Source organism: Callionymus lyra, chromosome 8 (assembly GCF_982586985.1).
Source record: "Callionymus lyra chromosome 8, fCalLyr1.hap1.1, whole genome shotgun sequence".
NCBI lineage: Eukaryota > Metazoa > Chordata > Actinopteri > Syngnathiformes > Callionymidae > Callionymus > Callionymus lyra.
This window is the reverse complement of record NC_141825.1, coordinates 26,417,363-26,435,895: the sequence shown is the minus strand read 5'-3', so window position 1 is coordinate 26,435,895 and position 18,533 is coordinate 26,417,363. Positions and strand designations below refer to the sequence as shown.

The window sequence follows — 18,533 nt, the reverse complement described above, 5'->3', positions numbered from 1 at the left end:
AAAATTATATCATTTTAGTTTTGTTAAAAGGGAATTATTTCGGAACTCCAACTAACAATTTATATTGCATTGTACTTTATTATTAGTAAAACAGTTTCAGCCAATCAGCGGCTTCGTAACATGTAGCGCGGGCACTTCCGTTTGGGTCGAAGTCACGTGTGTCGTCAGACCAGGAAATGAAAGAACGGAAAGGGATCAGGTTGACGAAGATCGTCTTTTTGTCAATATAAATGTTTTATATGTGGTAAAAAGTATCATACAAACTATCTATTGACGTTTCTTTGACTCATAAAAATATTTTAAAGAGACGTTCGCGTATGCAGCGTGTGACGTCATCACGTAGGAAGTGGGGGGGACAGAAAATGCACCTGAACGACTTTTGTCTCTGTGAGAGAACGTAGTGACGTCATCAAGTTTGCGACGTCACCGCACATGCGCAGCCGGGATACTGTATTCTGCCCCGATCCTGCACTGACAAGAACCTTCACCGTCATTTTTTTTGGACAACTTTGTCTCCAACAATGTCTTCTTCGTGTGCCGGACACCTGGCTGGAGTACTGACGCCTGTCAGCCAATCAGCGAGCATTTCCGCACCGCTTGTCCAATCAGCGACGAGAAGAAATAGCCGGCTTCCTCCAATTGGCTCCGACTTCTCTAGAAATCTACCTGTTTCTGATCTAAACTGATGTTGTACAGTTTATTGTTGTGTGTAGTTTAATGTACTTTAATGTACTTTAATGTAGTTGTGTTATTGCCCTTATGGGCCACCGTACAATCGACTCAAAACTGAAATATTTACTCACATGTCCTTAAAAAGATACGTTATTGTGATTTAATCTTCACACAAACACACTAAAGACAAACAGCAACATATGTTCATTACTGTTGAGGCGGAACGTCTTTGGAAATGTTTGTTTTTAGAAGATAAAAGTCAAACGAGAAGATGAAACATCAAAGCCATTTATTTTACGTCTTATATTTATATACATGAAGCAGAAATGACGCTGCGTTACAATGTAAACGCTACGTTGTTCCACAAATAATGTTTTATTTATAATAATATTTATTTATACTATTTCATAATGTCTTACTTCAACGACCCGCCAAAAGAAACCGTGAAAAAGACACTGAAGCGAGTTTTCATCAATGACGTGGACTTGTACTCTTCCAAATACATTTCTAAGGTAAGATAAACGGATTCATTTTGACGTGTTTATGATCCTACTTAGCATTGTTATTAAATACAAGAATATTGTTGTTATAAAATGACAAATATCCATTTGATAGATAATCCTTTACATGTTATCTTTACTGAAGTTTGATGGTTGAGAAAACAAGTATTTAGCTTCTAACTGTTTATCCTAATTTCACAAGACTTCACTTTTTTGGCGCATGTTTTGGGTCTCTAATAATATATTATTAGTTTATTATATTAATCTAAGTAAAAGGTGAATGGTACATTATTTTCTTTCGTTAGGTAAGTAGTTTTCTTGGTGCGTCTATTATAGTAACAAAATGTAAGTAAGTAATTTATATTTATACAGCGCTTTTCCAGACCAGGGTCACAAAGCGTGTAAACAATCAAAACAATACTCAATAAAATATTAGCTTAAAAAGTCAAGACACATAAGACAAACACAGGAGTCTCAGAGAATCAAGGAAAAGCTCAAATAAAAGTCTTGAAATGTTTCTTGAAGGAGTCAGTAGATCATCAAACACAGATGTTTCTTGAAGGAGTCAGTAGATCATCAAACACAGATGTTTCTTGAAGGAGTCAGTAGATCATCAAACACAGATGTTTCTTGAAGGAGTCAGTAGATCATCAAACACAGATGTTTCTTGAAGGAGTCAGTAGATCATCAAACATAGATGTTTCTTGAAGGAGTCAGTAGATCATCAAACACAGATGTTTCTTGAAGGAGTCAGTAGATCATCAAACACAGATGTTTCTTGAAGGAGTCAGTAGATCATCAAACACAGATGTTTCTTGAAGGAGTCAGTAGATCATCAAACACGGATGTTTCTTGAAGGAGTCAGTAGATCATCAAACACAGATGTGTCTTGAAGGAGTCAGTAGATCATCAAACACAGATGTTTCTTGAAGGAGTCAGTAGATCATCAAACACAGATGTTTCTTGAAGGAGTCAGTAGATCATCAAACACAGATGTTTCTTGAAGGAGTCAGTAGATCATCAAACACAGATGTTTCTTGAAGGAGTCAGTAGATCATCAAACACAGATGTTTCTTGAAGGAGTCAGTAGATCATCAAACACAGATGTTTCTTGAAGGAGTCAGTAGATCATCAAACACAGAGATGGTTCCAAAGCGTAGGAGCAACAGTCTGGAAGGATTTCTCTCCTCTGGTCCGGAAGTTCAGGAACCATCAGTAGATTCTGATCCACAGACCTCAGAGCCCGAGCTGGGGTGTAAGTCTGGATCAGATCACTGATGGAAGGTCTGACCATGAATAGATCTGAAAGTAAGAACCAGAATTTTAAAATGATCCTGAAAGAAACTGGCAGCCAGTGAAGAGTTTGAAGGAGAAATGTGAGTTCTTCTACTAGAGCGGCTCAGGATTCTGGCTGCAGAGTTTTGTATGAACTGCAGGCGAGACACATCCTTCTGGTTTAGACACAAAATAAACTGTTAAAATAGTGTAAACGACACAAACACATGGATTATAAGATCCAGATCATGTACTAGCTATTTACGATATCAATGATAGTTCAAATGATAATAGATGATATGTTACTTACACATTAGTTAGTTCGTGAAGGTCACAGTACAGGTGTGTTTGTTAGTTACAAATGAATCACAGACTGTAAAAATATTGGTTAGAATTTACACCATTTACATTGGTTTGTTATCCAGTTGTATATCAATATGCAGGTAATTTCAAGTAATTAAGTAAGTAATGTAAGTATTAGTTATTTGTAAAGATGGTTCTAGACCAGGGTCACAAACTGCTTTAACAATCAAAACAATACACAGTTAAAATATATACTTTAAATGGCATTTTGAGACTCCTGTGTTTGTCTTATGTCTCTTGATCTTTTAAAGTACTGTATATATTTTAACTGTGTATTATTTTGATTGTTAAAGTTCTTTGTGACCCTGGTCTAGAAATAAATTTATAATTAACCATTACTTACCAACTTACTTACCCCTTGTTAACTGTGAAATCACCTGCATATTGACGTAAAACTGGATAACAAAACAATGTAAATGGTGTAAATTCTAACCAATATTTGTTTGTATTTCCTTAAAAAAAAAAATGTCTGGTGTAGTTTCTGTCCGAACGTCTGATCGGAGGGAATCCAGAAATCTTGGAGGACGATGTGGAAAGAGAGCTAGAGGAGAAAAATGAAGAGGAGAAAGACAAAGGAGCCTCAGGTCCTAATGCAGCTCCGGCTTTCCACGTGGTCGGGACGGTCCAGGACGAGTCCGCCGAAGTCACGTGGCTTAAAGAACAGTATTTTGTAAGTGACGCTTCAAATGTAACAACTTTTTAAATTCAATCCCGTGTTTGTTTCTGTTCCAGCAACAAAGCAGGGAAGACATCCTGCTGAAGATGATGAAGTGTGACGTGATCGTCTATAACATCACACATCATCCAGACCAGGTGGAGGACGCCTCCTGGGCCCTCGCAGGTGAGTAACCACCTGGAAGAGCCCTTCTACAATATATATATATCAATGTATTACTTTGGGAAATAACAAGTATAAGATAAAATACTAGATCGTTGTCTTCATTCCGACAACTCAAGCACAAAGAAGACCAACACAAACAAAAAGTGATTATAGAAAATGCGACTTTCAAAAAGACACATGCTGTGTCTCAAATCGCATACTTGTGTACTCAAAGTTAGTATTTTTATTGCATAAGTGCGTCTCAATTCTTAGTATGTAAATGTAGTGCTCCATACACACTAACTTGACACTAAAACACACACACAACTGAGTATGGATCAATGGACACTTTATACACTAAACGTCTCCATCTTAGTGACGTTTTAAACGGAAGTTACGTCATATATATATATATATATATATATATACAGTGCCTTGCGAAAGTATTCGGCCCCCTTGAACCTTTCAACATTTCGCCACATTTCAGGCTTCAAACATAAAGATATAAAATTTTAATTTTTTGTCATGAATCAACAACAAGTTTGACACAATCGTGAAGTGGAACGAAATTTATTGGATAATTTAAACTTTTTTAACAAATAAAAAACTGAAAAGTGGGGCGTGCAATATTATTCGGCCCCTTTACTTTCAGTGCAGCAAACTCACTCCAGAAGTTCAGTGAGGATCTTTGAATGATCCAATGTTGTCCTAAATGACTGATGATGATAAATAGAATGCACCTGTGTGTAATCAAGTCTCCGTATAAATGCACCTGCTCTTTCATAGTCTCAGGGTTCTGTTTAAAGCGCAGAGAGAACCATGAAGACAAAGGAACACACCAGGCAGGTCCCAGATACTGTTGTGGAGAAGTTTAAAGCCGGATTTGGATACAAAAAGATTTCCCAAGCTTTAAACATCTCAAGGAGCACTGTGCAAGCAATTATATTGAAATGGAAGGAGTATCAGACCACTGCAAATCTACCAAGACCCGGCCGTCCCTCCAAACTTTCATCTCAAACAAGGAGAAGACTGATCAGAGATGCAGCCAAGAGGCCCATGATCACTCTGGATGAACTGCAGATAACTACAGCTGAGGTGGGAGAGTCTGTCCATAGGACAACAATCAGTCGTGCACTGCACAAATCTGGCCTTTATGGAAGAGTGGCAAGAAGAAAGCCATTTCTCAAAGATATCCATAAAAAGTCTTGTTTAAAGTTTGCCACAAGCCACCTGGGAGACACACCAAACATGTGGAAGAAGGTGCTCTGGTCAGATGAAACCAAAATCGAACTTTTTGGCCACAATGCAAAACGATATGTTTGGCGTAAAAGCAACACAGCTCATCACCCTGAACACACCATCCCCACTGTCAAACATGGTGGTGGCAGCATCATGGTTTGGGCCTGCTTTTCTTCAGCAGGGACAGGGAAGATGGCTAAAATTGATGGGAAGATGGATGGAGCCAAATACAGGACCATTCTGGAAGAAAACCTGTTGGAGTCTGCAAAAGACCTGAGACTGGGACGGAGATTTATCTTCCAACAGGACAATGATCCAAAACATAAAGCCAAATCTACAATGGAATGGTTCACAAATAGACGTATCCAGGTGTTAGAATGGCCAAGTCAAAGTCCAGACCTGAATCCAATCGAGAATCTGTGGAAAGAGCTGAAGACTGCTGTTCACAAACGCTCTCCATCCAACCTCACTGAGCTCGAGCTGTTTTGCAAGGAAGAATGGGCAAGAATTCCAGTCTCTCGATGTGCAAAACTGATAGAGACATACCCCAAGAGACTTGCAGCTGTAATTGCAGCAAAAGGTGGCGCTACAAAGTATTAGCGCAAGGGGGCCGAATAATATTGCACGCCCCACTTTTCAGTTTTTTATTTGTTAAAAAAGTTTAAATTATCCAATAAATTTCGTTCCACTTCACGATTGTGTCCCACTTGTTGTTGATTCATGACAAAAAATTAAAATTTTATATCTTTATGTTTGAAGCCTGAAATGTGGCGAAATGTTGAAAGGTTCAAGGGGGCCGAATACTTTCGCAAGGCACTGTATATATACATATATACATACATACATATACTTACAGGTGTATTTTCAGCAGCAGTAGGAGGACGACACGTCTTCGCTGCTGATACCAGCTTAAATATCTCGCGAATATTTCGTTTCTCATATTTTTTCTTTATTTCTTTTTCCGAACTTACAAAACGTGCTGCCAGCAGGTGGCGATAGTGTTCCTACAGCTGGTTGAAATCATCCTTAAATAGTAGTAGAAGAAGAAGCTGTTGTGTCATTTCCTGTTAGTGTGTAGCAGCAGAGTTTGATTTGAGACATACTATCTGTGGAGGATTAGTTACTAGTTAGTACGTACACTATCCTGATGATACTAACTTCTAGTATACTAAGAGAAGTATGTGATTTGAGACACAGCAAATGTTTATGTTAGTGTTTAAAATTGAGATGTATGCAAATAAAAAACAAAAGCCACCATTTTCATTTTGTGGAAGCAGTTTTGGGGATTAGTTTGTTGTTTTAATAGTACAGTCTCTAAAACTCAGGACACGATTACGAAAGGAGCCAAAAAAGTATTGGGCAGAAAGAAAAGATTGGCACCTGAATGTGTGGACACACCAGACAACACTAGAGGCAGGGTTTACTAAGAGCGCACACTACAGATCAAAACAAAATCCACGTGGAAGGGTCAAAATAATACGTTTCCAAATCGCAGTTCAACTAAAAGCGAGTGGAGAACAAATTGAGGGAGATTGAAACACACCTGCTCACTAACATGTCGAAAAGTAGGCAAGGAACTCGATGAAAAATGAACGAGATTTAAGAGAAACATAGTCCAATGTTGACAATCTGGCGCCTGTTGCTGGGGAAGATGTGGTTAAAAGGCAGCTGGTGAGTTTATCAGTTGCAGGCACAGCAACAGGCGTGGTGGTCCAGGACAAACTCAGGAAACAAAGTAAAAAAAACAACACAGAAGTTTCATAATGAAAAAAGGATATGATGGAATGTTTACCAAACTGCCTTTAACAGGAAGTATGAGTGTAGTTGCAATAATTTAGTTTTTTCTTGCTTTAAACCTGACATTGAGAATAAATCTCTCTTAAAACAAGGTCTTAGGTCACAATCTCTTACTGTAAATTTCATTTAACTGATTTGTCTTGATCTGGTCAAAGCTCTCCATCACAACATGGCCGACTTCACGAAAACCAAGACCTTCATCCTCATCTCCACAGTGATGACCTGGGCCATCAGCAAACCTGATCAACACGTATGTTCCCTCGCTGTTCATTTCGCAGACGGAATGGCTTTAGTACGACACTATCATGTCGATCTGAACATATTTTAAAATAAGTGTGTTTACTTAACTAAGAATCGTGGACATTTTTCAAAGAACAATCCAAAATCGATTTCGGGAATCTTGTCTATTGGAAAAACGTTGTCTTTTTTAAAATGGTGGCATCTTTTTACAACTAGTAAATGTTTCAGACAACCTCCAAACCACAACACAACCTTACAAATGTAGGGTGTTGTGATCCGGTGTTAATATGTCCTTGAAAGTGATCTAAACGTGTATGTGTGTGTTCATCTTTTTTCTTTTTCGGAACAGGACGACGAGGACCTTCCTTTCACCGACGCAAATTTCCGGACGAGAAGAGCACATCCCAACTTCCGAAAACACATTGACCTTGAGAAGAAGGTGGTGAAACTGGGCAAAACGGTAAGTTCTGGTTAAGCGTACTTGGTCTTCTAACTAACTTTTCTACAAGATCCATGTCATTGTTCTTCGGTTCCATGCATTTACCATCTGTTGGCAGCTAGACTGTAACCCTTGAACTCTTGCTCACTCATTCATAGAACCTGCAGTACCTCTGGATAACCTGAGGGCTCTTTTGTATTAGTTTCCATCTGTTATTGTTTCAGTCTCTGATCCACTTTCCACTCCTGCAGAACAAGACCATGTTTCCCACGTATGTGGTGGTGTCGGCCCTTCAGTACGGGATGGGAGAACAGATCTTCCATGTGTTCTTCAAGGTCAGAGGTCATTTATTTTAATCTAACGGCTACAATTCTGTTCGTAATTTAACAGCTTCACAAATATGACGACTATATTTTTAACAGGTCCTTGACATGTTTCTCATTATTAACTAGGCCTGCACGATATATCGGAAAAATATAGATATCGTGATATTGGCACGTGTGATACGCATATGGAAAACATGTGAAAATGTATCATTTGTTATTGTATAAATCAAGCATTTCTTAAATACACACTTCGACCAATCAGTGTCACGTTCTGTAAAGTTGTCATTTTGTACTTCTATGTCTCGTTGTTGTTTACGTCTCCGTCCGTCTGTGAACTGTGCGGCGCAGCTTGTTAGGCTCGGTTGCTATGGCGACGCATCTTGGCTCAGTATATACACGGAAGTAATACTAACTTCTGATCTAGTCAAACACTAGTGATCCAGTCACTCGTCTCTTTCAACCTCCTTTGTTAAAGCAACATATTGTAAGAACTTTTCATCTCGTCTCAGTTGTTTTCTTAGAAGATCGTGAACTTCCAAACAAACCTGTCTGTCTTCACCGTATGCTAACGAGCTAAGTTGTTAGCGTCATTTATAAAGTGTTATGTGTGCGTGTACAAGGATTTATTATTGATTTGGTGATATCGCGACACGCCGGCGGCTCCTCTCTGATGTCGCTCAGTTTTAGCGGGAAACCGATGCAAGTCCCGCGAGACTGAGTGTTATGTTGATATTTTTCTAGCGCGGTAATAAACAAAAGTGAAAACAATGCATTGTTTTCCTTCTATAAACCCCAGACCTTCACTTCAGTACTCGACTGCACGCGGCTACATTTTTAGGTGAGATAAAAATATATCGCTAAAACATCGATATCGCAATTCAAGACACCAATATGGAATATCGCACTTATTTCCAATATCGCGCAGCCCTATTATTAACCACACTATGAATATCCCCTTTGTTTTACTCTTTTTATCTTCGTGAACCATTAACCCCTGTCTTATTTCAGGGTCAGAGTGACCCGGAGGCCAGAAGAAAAAAAAAAGGTGTTCCTGGTATCCCTTGTGCTGTCTCTGGGTCACATATGCAGTGGTCGAGGTCGTTCATCTTGACACTGAGAAACACCGGGGATACCAGAAACACTTATCACGACGCGCCGGCGGCTCTTTTGATCCAACTGAGCCCCAAAGGCTGAACAGCTTAGTCAATTGTTTGCTAGAAATCAAACAATGAGTGAAAACACTTTACAGCTAAATGTGGACAAAACTTAAACACTGGTGATTGTTCCTGATGATAAGATTCCAGGGTTGAGTCAGTACTTGGGTGACTTAGGTCAGTCTGTCAAACTGAGCCTGAGAAACCTGGGTGTTGTATTTGATAAAGACATGTCTCTTGTTCAACACTGAAGAAAACTGACCAGAAACTGTTTCCTTCAACTGAGAAAAATCTCTAAACTTAGGAAAATGTTGTCACAACATGATCTGGATCTTATAATCCATGCGTTTGTTTCTTCTCGCCTAGACTATTGTAACTGTTTGTTTTCATGTCTTAACAAGAAGGATCTTCTCGCCTGCAGTTCATACAAAACTCTGCAGCCAGAATTCTGAGCCGCTCTAGTAGAAGAACTCACATTTCTCCGATCCTTCAAACTCTTCACTGGCTTCCAGTTTCTTTCAGGATCAACTTTAAAATTCTGGTTCTTACTTTCAGATCTATTCATGGTCAGACCTTCCTTACATCACTGATCTGATCCAGCCTTACACCCCAGCTCGGGCTCTGAGGTCTGTGGATCAGAATCTACTTATGGTTCCACGCACACGGTTCAGGACCAGAGGAGAGAAATCTTTTCAGGCTGTTGCTCCTAAGCTTTGGAACGATCTTCTCTCTCTTTGCTCTTGATGATCTACTGACTCCTTTAAGAAACATCTTAAGACGTTTCTATTTGTTCAGGCTTTTTCTTGAATTTCTCGAACTCCTGTGTTGTTCTCGGTGTTGTCTTGATCTTTGAAGTATGTACTGTTTTGAGTATTGTTTTGATTGTTTAAGCGCTTTGTGACCCTGGTCTCGAAAAGCGCTATATAAATAAATATTACTTACTTACTTACTTACTTACTTGTTTTCGGGCCTTCGGGTCACCGTGACCCTGAGATAACGTAAGGGTTATTAATAGGCTGGAATTGAGAGTCTGGTTAAAGAATTGTTTCGTGACATGTATTTGATACAAACTGTTGTCATTGTGGTAACAAATGTTTTCTAATTGAGTTCAGATGTCGTGGTTGGGCGAGGAAAAGGAAATTCCTATTTACGGAAGTGGCAACAACTTCATACCAACCATCCACGTCAACGCGCTGGCGAGGTGAGAGGTTTCTTCAAATGATTTCTTCGAAGTGGAAATGTATCATGTTTGGTTCAATCTGGCTCAAGTTTGTTCGGCTAGTTTTATAGTTTTAACCCTTGTTGTTATATCCGGGTCAAGTTGACCCGCAGGCCTGAAAAACAAACGTGTCTGTGTAACCCCTTGTGTTGCTTCTGGGTCAAGGTGACCCGGAGGCCTGAAAATAAATGTGTTTTTGTTACCCCTTGTGTTTCTTCTGGGTCAAACTGACCTGAAGGCCCAAAAACAAATGTGTTTGTGTAACCCCCTGTGTTGCTTCTGGGTCAAAGTGACCTGGAGGCCCGAAAACAAATGTGTTTGTGTAACCCCCTGTGTTGCTTCTGGGTCAAGGTGACCCGGAGGCCTGAAAATAAATGTGTTTTTGTTACCCCTTGTGTTTCTTCTGGGTCAAGGTGACCCGGAGGCCTGAAAACAAATGTGTTTGTGTTACCTCTTGTGTTTCTTCATGGTCAAGTTGACCCAGAGGCCCGAAAAACAAATGTGTTTGTGTTACCCCTTGTGTTTCTTCTGGGTCAAAGTGACCTGGAAGCCCGAAAAACAAATGTGTTTGTGTAACCCCTTGTGTTGCTTCTGGGTCAAACAGGCCTGGAGGCCCGAAAACAAATGTGTTTGTGTAACCCCTTGTGTTGCTTCTGGGTCAAAGTGACCTGGAGGCCCAAAAACAAGTTTGCTTGAGGTTCCCGTTGTGTTGTCTCTAGGCGACCGGGTCACCTTGACCCAGGGGCAACGCAAGGATTAAAAAGGAAACTGTGACCATTTTATAATTCTTCACTGAAGAATGTTTTGAGAAGTTGTACCTTGGAAATGTGTCACTTCCTGCATGATAGACAGAGTCGTAAATCAATCAATCTTGACAGGCAGGTGTTACGCCGTCAGCTCATGTTAGATGTTTGATTCTCATGATGGTTCTGTTCAGAGACTCATCCTCAGATGATACAAACGTTCATCACCTCACTCTGCGTTTCCAGCGTCATCCATAACGTCATCGATTTCCCGCCTCAGCCGTACTACCTTCTCGCCGTGGACGCCGCCAACAACAACATGGAGGAGATCGTGAAGGTCGCTCTCTTCGGATCCACACCCTCGACATCTACTGACGGGTCGACTTCGTTCTTTTTTCACAGTCCGTCTCGACTGTACTCGGACCCGGGAAAATCGTCCAGAGGCCCTTCGAGGACATTTACCTGGACCCGCACTTCAGCGTAAGTAGACCACGTGAATGTTCCTGTTGTCATGGTGACATGTGAAGATGTCGTTAAGATAAAATAAGGAAGAAGTGTTTGGTTTGGTTGGACTTTGTGAAGGATTTCGGCGCCTGTTGCGATTTGAGTCGAGGCTCAGACCCGACGTCTGAAACCTGACGTGTGATCTTGACAGTACATGGAGATCGACTCGCTGCACGTCAACCTTCAGATGGAGGCGGTCCATCTCCGGGAGTTGTTCGACAACATCAACTGGGTGTGCGAGTCCGGGCTGGTGGAGAACATGGAGATCGTGGTGGAGGAGTACCGTCAGACCCGAGGCCTGCTGGTAGGTTCTCGTCGACTCCTCCCAACGTATGGACGGCATCTGAGCGTCTCCTCGTCCTCACCAGCCCATCCGTCTGTGCGCCATCGGACCCCCCGCGGTGGGGAAGACCACCGTGTCCGAGCGCATCTGCGGACACTACCGACTGCATCACGTCACCGTGAAGGAAACCGTCGCCGAAGCTCTCGCGCAACTGGTAAATAAAACCTCCACTTGTGTGAGAGACAGACTCTGATGTTGGACGACGGACTCGGCAGGAGGACGTGGTGCAGAACGCCGACTCGGACGAAGAGAGCGAGGACGCCGCTCTGGAGGAGAAGAAACTTCTGGGTGACCTGAAGGAAGACATGGAGCAGAATGGAGGTGAAGCCATTGGAACACTTTCAACAGAGAGTTGACATGAGCCTTGGTTTCCTCTTGAACCCTTGTGTTACCTGAGGGTCCTCTGACCCAGAGATAACACAAGGGATACCACAAACACATTTGTTTTCCGGCCTTCGGGTCTCCTTGACCCAGAGATAACACAAGGGATACCACAAACACATTTGTTTACAGGTCTTTCGGGTCACCTTGACCCAGAGACGACACAAGGGATACCACAAACACATTTGTTTACAGGTCTTTCGGGTCACCTTGACCCAGAGATAACACAAGGGATACCACAAACACATTTGTTTACAGGTCTTTCAGGTCTCCTTGACCCAGAGACGACACAAGGAATACCACAAACACATTTGTTTACAGGTCTTTCGGGTCACCTTGACCCAGAGATAACACAAGGGATACCACAAACACATTTGTTCACAGGTCTTTCGGGTCACCTTGACCCAGAGATAACACAAGGGATACCACAAACACATTTGTTCACAGGTCTTTCGGGTCACCTTGACCCAGAGATAACACAAGGGATACCACACACACATTTGTTTACAGGTCTTTCAGGTCCCCTTGACCCTGAGACGGCACAAGGGATACCACAAACACATTTGTTTTCCGGCCTTTGGGTCCCCTTGACCCAGAGATAACACAAGGGATACCACACACACATTTGTTTACAGGTCTTTCGGGTCCCCTTGACCCAGAGACGGCACAAGGGATACCACAAACACATTTGTTTTCCGGCCTTTGGGTCCCCTTGACCCAGAGATAACACAAGGGATACCACAAACACATTTGTTCACAGGTCTTTCGGGGCACCTTGACCCAGAGATAACACAAGGGATACCACAAACACGTTTGTTTACAGGTCTTTCGGGTCACCTTGACCCAGAGATAACAAAAGTATGTCCAAACATCAGCTTTAAAAGCTTCTGGACTCACTGTATCCTCCTGTCCTCAGTCATCTGATCTCCCAGACTTTTATTGTTCCTTTAGCTGCAGAGAACGTTAATTGTAAGTGAATAAACAAATCTAAATATTGATTAAATACTCACTAATACATTGATTCATAGAGTAATAAATATGATCAAAAAAAGTTATTAAGTTAAAAACCTTGTTAAAAATGTTTCTTAATGGATACAGTTCTGTAAAGTATCGATACAGTCTCATGAAATACTTATGGTTAAGGTTGAATATATTGTTATTTTCCACTGAGTAACTCATTTAAATATCTGTCGAGATGCTAACATGACATCCCATAATAAGCGTTCTCCTGCATCTCTCCTGATACCATCATGATATCGTGTCCACCAGGGTCGCTGAGTGAACACTTCCTGGTCCGGATGATGAAGGACAAGCTGATGTCGAATCCCTGCAAGAACCAAGGGTTCGTTCTCGACGGGTTCCCCATGACGTTCCCTCAAGCCAGGGAGACCTTCTTTGGTGAGACCCCCTAACACCCCCACAACCCCCCTAGAAAGACAAACTAAACACACTGAACGATGTTCCCCATCCTTCAGCTGAAGACCACGAGTCTGAAGATGAAGCGACTCACATCCTGTCCCAGAGCAAGAACATCATCCCAGGTGAAGGTCCACCACTGAAGACCCTGAGAACTCGGCGTTAAACGTTGTTTCTCTTCCTGGTCAGAGATCGTCTTGTATCTGGAGGCGAGCGACACGTTCCTGAGGGACCGAGTCATCAACCTGTCGGAGAAGGTGGCTCAAGAGCACAACTACGAGGAGGAACGTTTCCTCCAGCGTCTGGCCAAGTACCGGCAGAAGAACATGGAGGACGAGACGGTCGTCAATTACTTCGACGAGCTGGAGATCCCGACTCTGTACCTGAGTGAGTCCACTTTTACTTCTTGAAGAGATCTGAAAGTAAGAAGCAGAATTTTAAAATGATCCTGAAAGAAACTGGCAGAAGAGTTTGAAGGAGAAATGTGAGTTCTTCTACTAGAGCAGCCAGTGAAGAGTTTGAAGGAGAAATGTGAGTTCTTCTACTAGAGCAGCCAGTGAAGAGTTTGAAGGAGAAATGTGAGTTCTTCTACTAGAGCAGTCAGTGAAGAGTTTGAAGGAGAAATGTGAGTTCTTCTACTAGAGCGGCCAGTGAAGAGTTTGAAGGAGAAATGTGAGTTCTTCTACTAGAGCAGCCAGTGAAGAGTTTGAAGGAGAAATGTGAGTTCTTCTACTAGAGCGGCCAGTGAAGAGTTTGAAGGAGAAATGTGAGTTCTTCTACTAGAGCAGCCAGTGAAGAGTTTGAAGGAGAAATGTGAGTTCTTCTACTAGAGCAGCCAGTGAAGAGTTTGAAGGAGAAATGTGAGTTCTTCTACTAGAGCGGCCAGTGAAGAGTTTGAAGGAGAAATGTGAGTTCTTCTACTAGAGCAGCCAGTGAAGAGTTTGAAGGAGAAATGTGAGTTCTTCTACTAGAGCAGCCAGTGAAGAGTTTGAAGGAGAAATGTGAGTTCTTCTACTAGAGCAGTCAGTGAAGAGTTTGAAGGAGAAATGTGAGTTCTTCTACTAGAGCGGCCAGTGAAGAGTTTGAAGGAGAAATGTGAGTTCTTCTACTAGAGCAGCCAGTGAAGAGTTTGAAGGAGAAATGTGAGTTCTTCTACTAGAGCGGCCAGTGAAGAGTTTGAAGGAGAAATGTGAGTTCTTCTACTAGAGCAGCCAGTGAAGAGTTTGAAGGAGAAATGTGAGTTCTTCTACTAGAGCAGCCAGTGAAGAGTTTGAAGGAGAAATGTGAGTTCTTCTACTAGAGCGGCCAGTGAAGAGTTTGAAGGAGAAATGTGAGTTCTTCTACTAGAGCAGCCAGTGAAGAGTTTGAAGGAGAAATGTGAGTTCTTCTACTAGAGCAGTCAGTGAAGAGTTTGAAGGAGAAATGTGAGTTCTTCTACTAGAGCAGCCAGTGAAGAGTTTGAAGGAGAAATGTGAGTTCTTCTACTAGAGCGGCCAGTGAAGAGTTTGAAGGAGAAATGTGAGTTCTTCTACTAGAGCAGCCAGTGAAGAGTTTGAAGGAGAAATGTGAGTTCTTCTACTAGAGCAGCCAGTGAAGAGTTTGAAGGAGAAATGTGAGTTCTTCTACTAGAGCGGCCAGTGAAGAGTTTGAAGGAGAAATGTGAGTTCTTCTACTAGAGCAGCCAGTGAAGAGTTTGAAGGAGAAATGTGAGTTCTTCTACTAGAGCGGCCAGTGAAGAGTTTGAAGGAGAAATGTGAGTTCTTCTACTAGAGCAGCCAGTGAAGAGTTTGAAGGAGAAATGCGAGTTCTTCTACTAGAGCAGCCAGTGAAGAGTTTGAAGGAGAAATGTGAGTTCTCCTACTAGAGCAGCCAGTGAAGAGTTTGAAGGAGAAATGTGAGTTCTTCTACTAGAGCAGCCAGTGAAGAGTTTGAAGGAGAAATGTGAGTTCTTCTACTAGAGCTGCCAGTGAAGAGTTTGAAGGAGAAATGTGAGTTCTTCTACTAGAGCGGCCAGTGAAGAGTTTGAAGGAGAAATGTGAGTTCTTCTACTAGAGCGGCCAGTGAAGAGTTTGAAGGAGAAATGTGAGTTCTTCTACTAGAGCAGCCAGTGAAGAGTTTGAAGGAGAAATGTGAGTTCTTCTACTAGAGCAGCCAGTGAAGAGTTTGAAGGAGAAATGTGAGTTCTTCTACTAGAGCAGCCAGTGAAGAGTTTGAAGGAGAAATGTGAGTTCTTCTACTAGAGCAGCCAGTGAAGAGTTTGAAGGAGAAATGTGAGTTCTTCTACTAGAGCGGCCAGTGAAGAGTTTGAAGGAGAAATGTGAGTTCTTCTACTAGAGCAGCCAGTGAAGAGTTTGAAGGAGAAATGTGAGTTCTTCTACTAGAGCAGCCAGTGAAGAGTTTGAAGGAGAAATGTGAGTTCTTCTACTAGAGCGGCCAGTGAAGAGTTTGAAGGAGAAATGTGAGTTCTTCTACTAGAGCAGCCAGTGAAGAGTTTGAAGGAGAAATGCGAGTTCTTCTACTAGAGCAGCCAGTGAAGAGTTTGAAGGAGAAATGTGAGTTCTCCTACTAGAGCAGCCAGTGAAGAGTTTGAAGGAGAAATGTGAGTTCTTCTACTAGAGCAGCCAGTGAAGAGTTTGAAGGAGAAATGTGAGTTCTTCTACTAGAGCAGCCAGTGAAGAGTTTGAAGGAGAAATGTGAGTTCTTCTACTAGAGCGGCCAGTGAAGAGTTTGAAGGAGAAATGTGAGTTCTTCTACTAGAGCGGCCAGTGAAGAGTTTGAAGGAGAAATGTGAGTTCTTCTACTAGAGCGGCCAGTGAAGAGTTTGAAGGAGAAATGTGAGTTCTTCTACTAGAGCGGCCAGTGAAGAGTTTGAAGGAGAAATGTGAGTTCTTCTACTAGAGCGGCCAGTGAAGAGTTTGAAGGAGAAATGTGAGTTCTTCTACTAGAGCGGCCAGTGAAGAGTTTGAAGGAGAAATGTGAGTTCTTCTACTAGAGCAGCCAGTGAAGAGTTTGAAGGAGAAATGTGAGTTCTTCTACTAGAGCGGCCAGTGAAGAGTTTGAAGGAGAAATGTGAGTTCTTCTACTAGAGCAGCCAGTGAAGAGTTTGAAGGAGAAATGTGAGTTCTTCTACTAGAGCGGCCAGTGAAGAGTTTGAAGGAGAAATGTGAGTTCTTCTACTAGAGCAGCCAGTGAAGAGTTTGAAGGAGAAATGTGAGTTCTTCTACTAGAGCGGCCAGTGAAGAGTTTGAAGGAGAAATGTGAGTTCTTCTACTAGAGCGGCCAGTGAAGAGTTTGAAGGAGAAATGTGAGTTCTTCTACTAGAGCAGCCAGTGAAGAGTTTGAAGGAGAAATGTGAGTTCTTCTACTAGAGCGGCCAGTGAAGAGTTTGAAGGAGAAATGTGAGTTATTCTACTAGAGCAACCAGTGAAGAGTTTGAAGGAGAAATGTGAGTTCTTCTACTAGAGCGGCTCAGAACTCTTTTAAGTAAACCTGCACTTTTACGAATCAACGAGATCGAGTTTCCTGAGAATCCAGAGGTTTTCTGAGAGGATTCGTCTCTAAACTGTTGAAACATGATCTTATAATGTGTTTGTTGTTTACACTGTTGTAACAGTTTATTTAGTGTCTAAACCAGAAGGATAAACAAAAAAACTATTAAAGTTCAACTAATGTGTTGATGTAAGTGTGTCTTAAATAGATGTGTGACTCTATTGTATCATCAGTGTGTGTTTGTACAAAACTCTCTCTTCATTTAAATAAATACACTAGTAAATTAAGCTCCGCCCACTTAAAAAACACTTTCTCTGGGGATGAAATCTTGTCGACCATAACCACACCCACTCTGCTGTGATTGGTCAAACATCAAGGTTTGTCACCGCTCGTCATGAATCCCAGAAGTCTCGGCCACCCAGGGACTCGTTGTATAAACAAAGTGGGGCGTGATTACAGCTGGAGGAGGAGTGAAGCCATATTTACATCACAATGGACTCTCGTAACCTCTTGTTCGCCCAGATTTCAGAGCAACTTTCTAAAGTAATGAGTGTAAAACATGGTCATGATGAGGAACTCACTGCATCTTGGAGAACATTTGAAGTCCATCATTTAAGAACTTTCACCCTAGAACTCATGACCATGAAGATGTTTGTTCACCTGGATCTTCGTCCTCAGCCATCAACAGCGGCTGCGAGAGCGAAGACCACTTCCTGATGCAGAAGATCCTGGACATGGTGGGGTCTCCCAGGAACTACGGTCGCAGCGTCCAGGAGGTGGAGCTGGAGGAGTGGAAGCTGGCCGAGGCCAGGATGAGGAAGGAGAAGCAGCGGCGGGAGGACGAGGCGCACAAGGAGGCGCAGGAGGCCAAGCAGAGAGCGGCGCGCTGGGCCGAGTGGGTGGGTTTGAGCTTCAGAACCGTGGTCTTCGTGGACCTGGACCTGTGTTGTTGACGTGTGGTTGTCCTCAGAGCGCAGTGTTGAAGAAGGTCCGGGCGCAGGAGGAGGATCTTCTGGAGACTCACTCCGTCCCTCTGAGGAACTACCTACTGAAGCACGTGATGCCACAACTGACCCTGGGTCTGATCGAGTGCTGCTCGGACCAGCCTCGGGATCCCGTGGATTTCCTGGTACTACCAGAGAAAACTTACTTTATGAGTTTGAGAAACTTGACCTTGGCTTCTTCTTCTTCCAGGCGGAGTATCTGATCAAGAACAACCCGGTGTCGTACTGATCCGCGTCCTGATGGTTCCTGAGGTTCTTCATCTGAGCCGCACAACTTTTGTCTGATCATCACTAGAGTCCATTGTTATTATTATAGCGACAAACACTTTTGAGAAGGTGAATAAATAAGGCGACCATGTTGTGTCTCAAATCACATACTTGTGTCCTTGAACTTAGTATTTTTAGTGCGTAAGTGCGTCTCAATTCTTAGTATATAAATGTAGTGCTCCATACACACTAGATTGTCACTAAAACACACACAAAACTGAGTATGGATCGATGGACACTTTCTACACTAAACGACTCCATCTTAGTTCAAAGACGCTGCATCGACTGTAGCTGGACGTGCATAACGCGCCGCCATCTTGGTTCAGTGTCATCAGAGGCAGC

At 42.3% G+C, this 18,533-nt stretch overlaps 1 protein-coding gene across 1 annotated transcript; it reads left to right on the top strand.

Moving 5' to 3' along the window:
• The first annotated feature begins 488 nt into the window (after positions 1 to 488).
• Positions 489 to 18,270, top strand: ak7b (adenylate kinase 7b). Its single transcript, XM_087797957.1, has 18 exons — positions 489 to 1,184; positions 3,289 to 3,480; positions 3,543 to 3,651; positions 6,822 to 6,916; positions 7,256 to 7,366; positions 7,597 to 7,680; positions 9,938 to 10,026; positions 11,034 to 11,124; positions 11,190 to 11,267; positions 11,443 to 11,595; positions 11,660 to 11,788; positions 11,850 to 11,955; positions 13,285 to 13,413; positions 13,491 to 13,556; positions 13,621 to 13,818; positions 17,599 to 17,819; positions 17,891 to 18,049; positions 18,115 to 18,270. The coding sequence occupies exons 1-18, from the start codon at positions 1,083 to 1,085 to the stop codon at positions 18,151 to 18,153; spliced, it is 2,151 nt and encodes a 716-aa protein (XP_087654083.1). The 5' UTR covers positions 489 to 1,082; the 3' UTR covers positions 18,154 to 18,270.
• The last annotated feature ends 263 nt before the right edge of the window (positions 18,271 to 18,533 follow it).

Excerpts from the sequence above, each read along its gene's own strand:
- ak7b (XM_087797957.1), top strand. The coding sequence starts at position 1,083 with ATGTCTTACTTCAACGACCCGCCAAAAGAAACCGTGAAAAAGACACTG. Across the intron at positions 3,481-3,542 it reads GGCTTAAAGAACAGTATTTT|CAACAAAGCAGGGAAGACAT; the intron begins GTAAGTGACGCT and ends TTTCTGTTCCAG. Across the intron at positions 11,596-11,659 it reads GTCAGACCCGAGGCCTGCTG|CCCATCCGTCTGTGCGCCAT; the intron begins GTAGGTTCTCGT and ends CGTCCTCACCAG.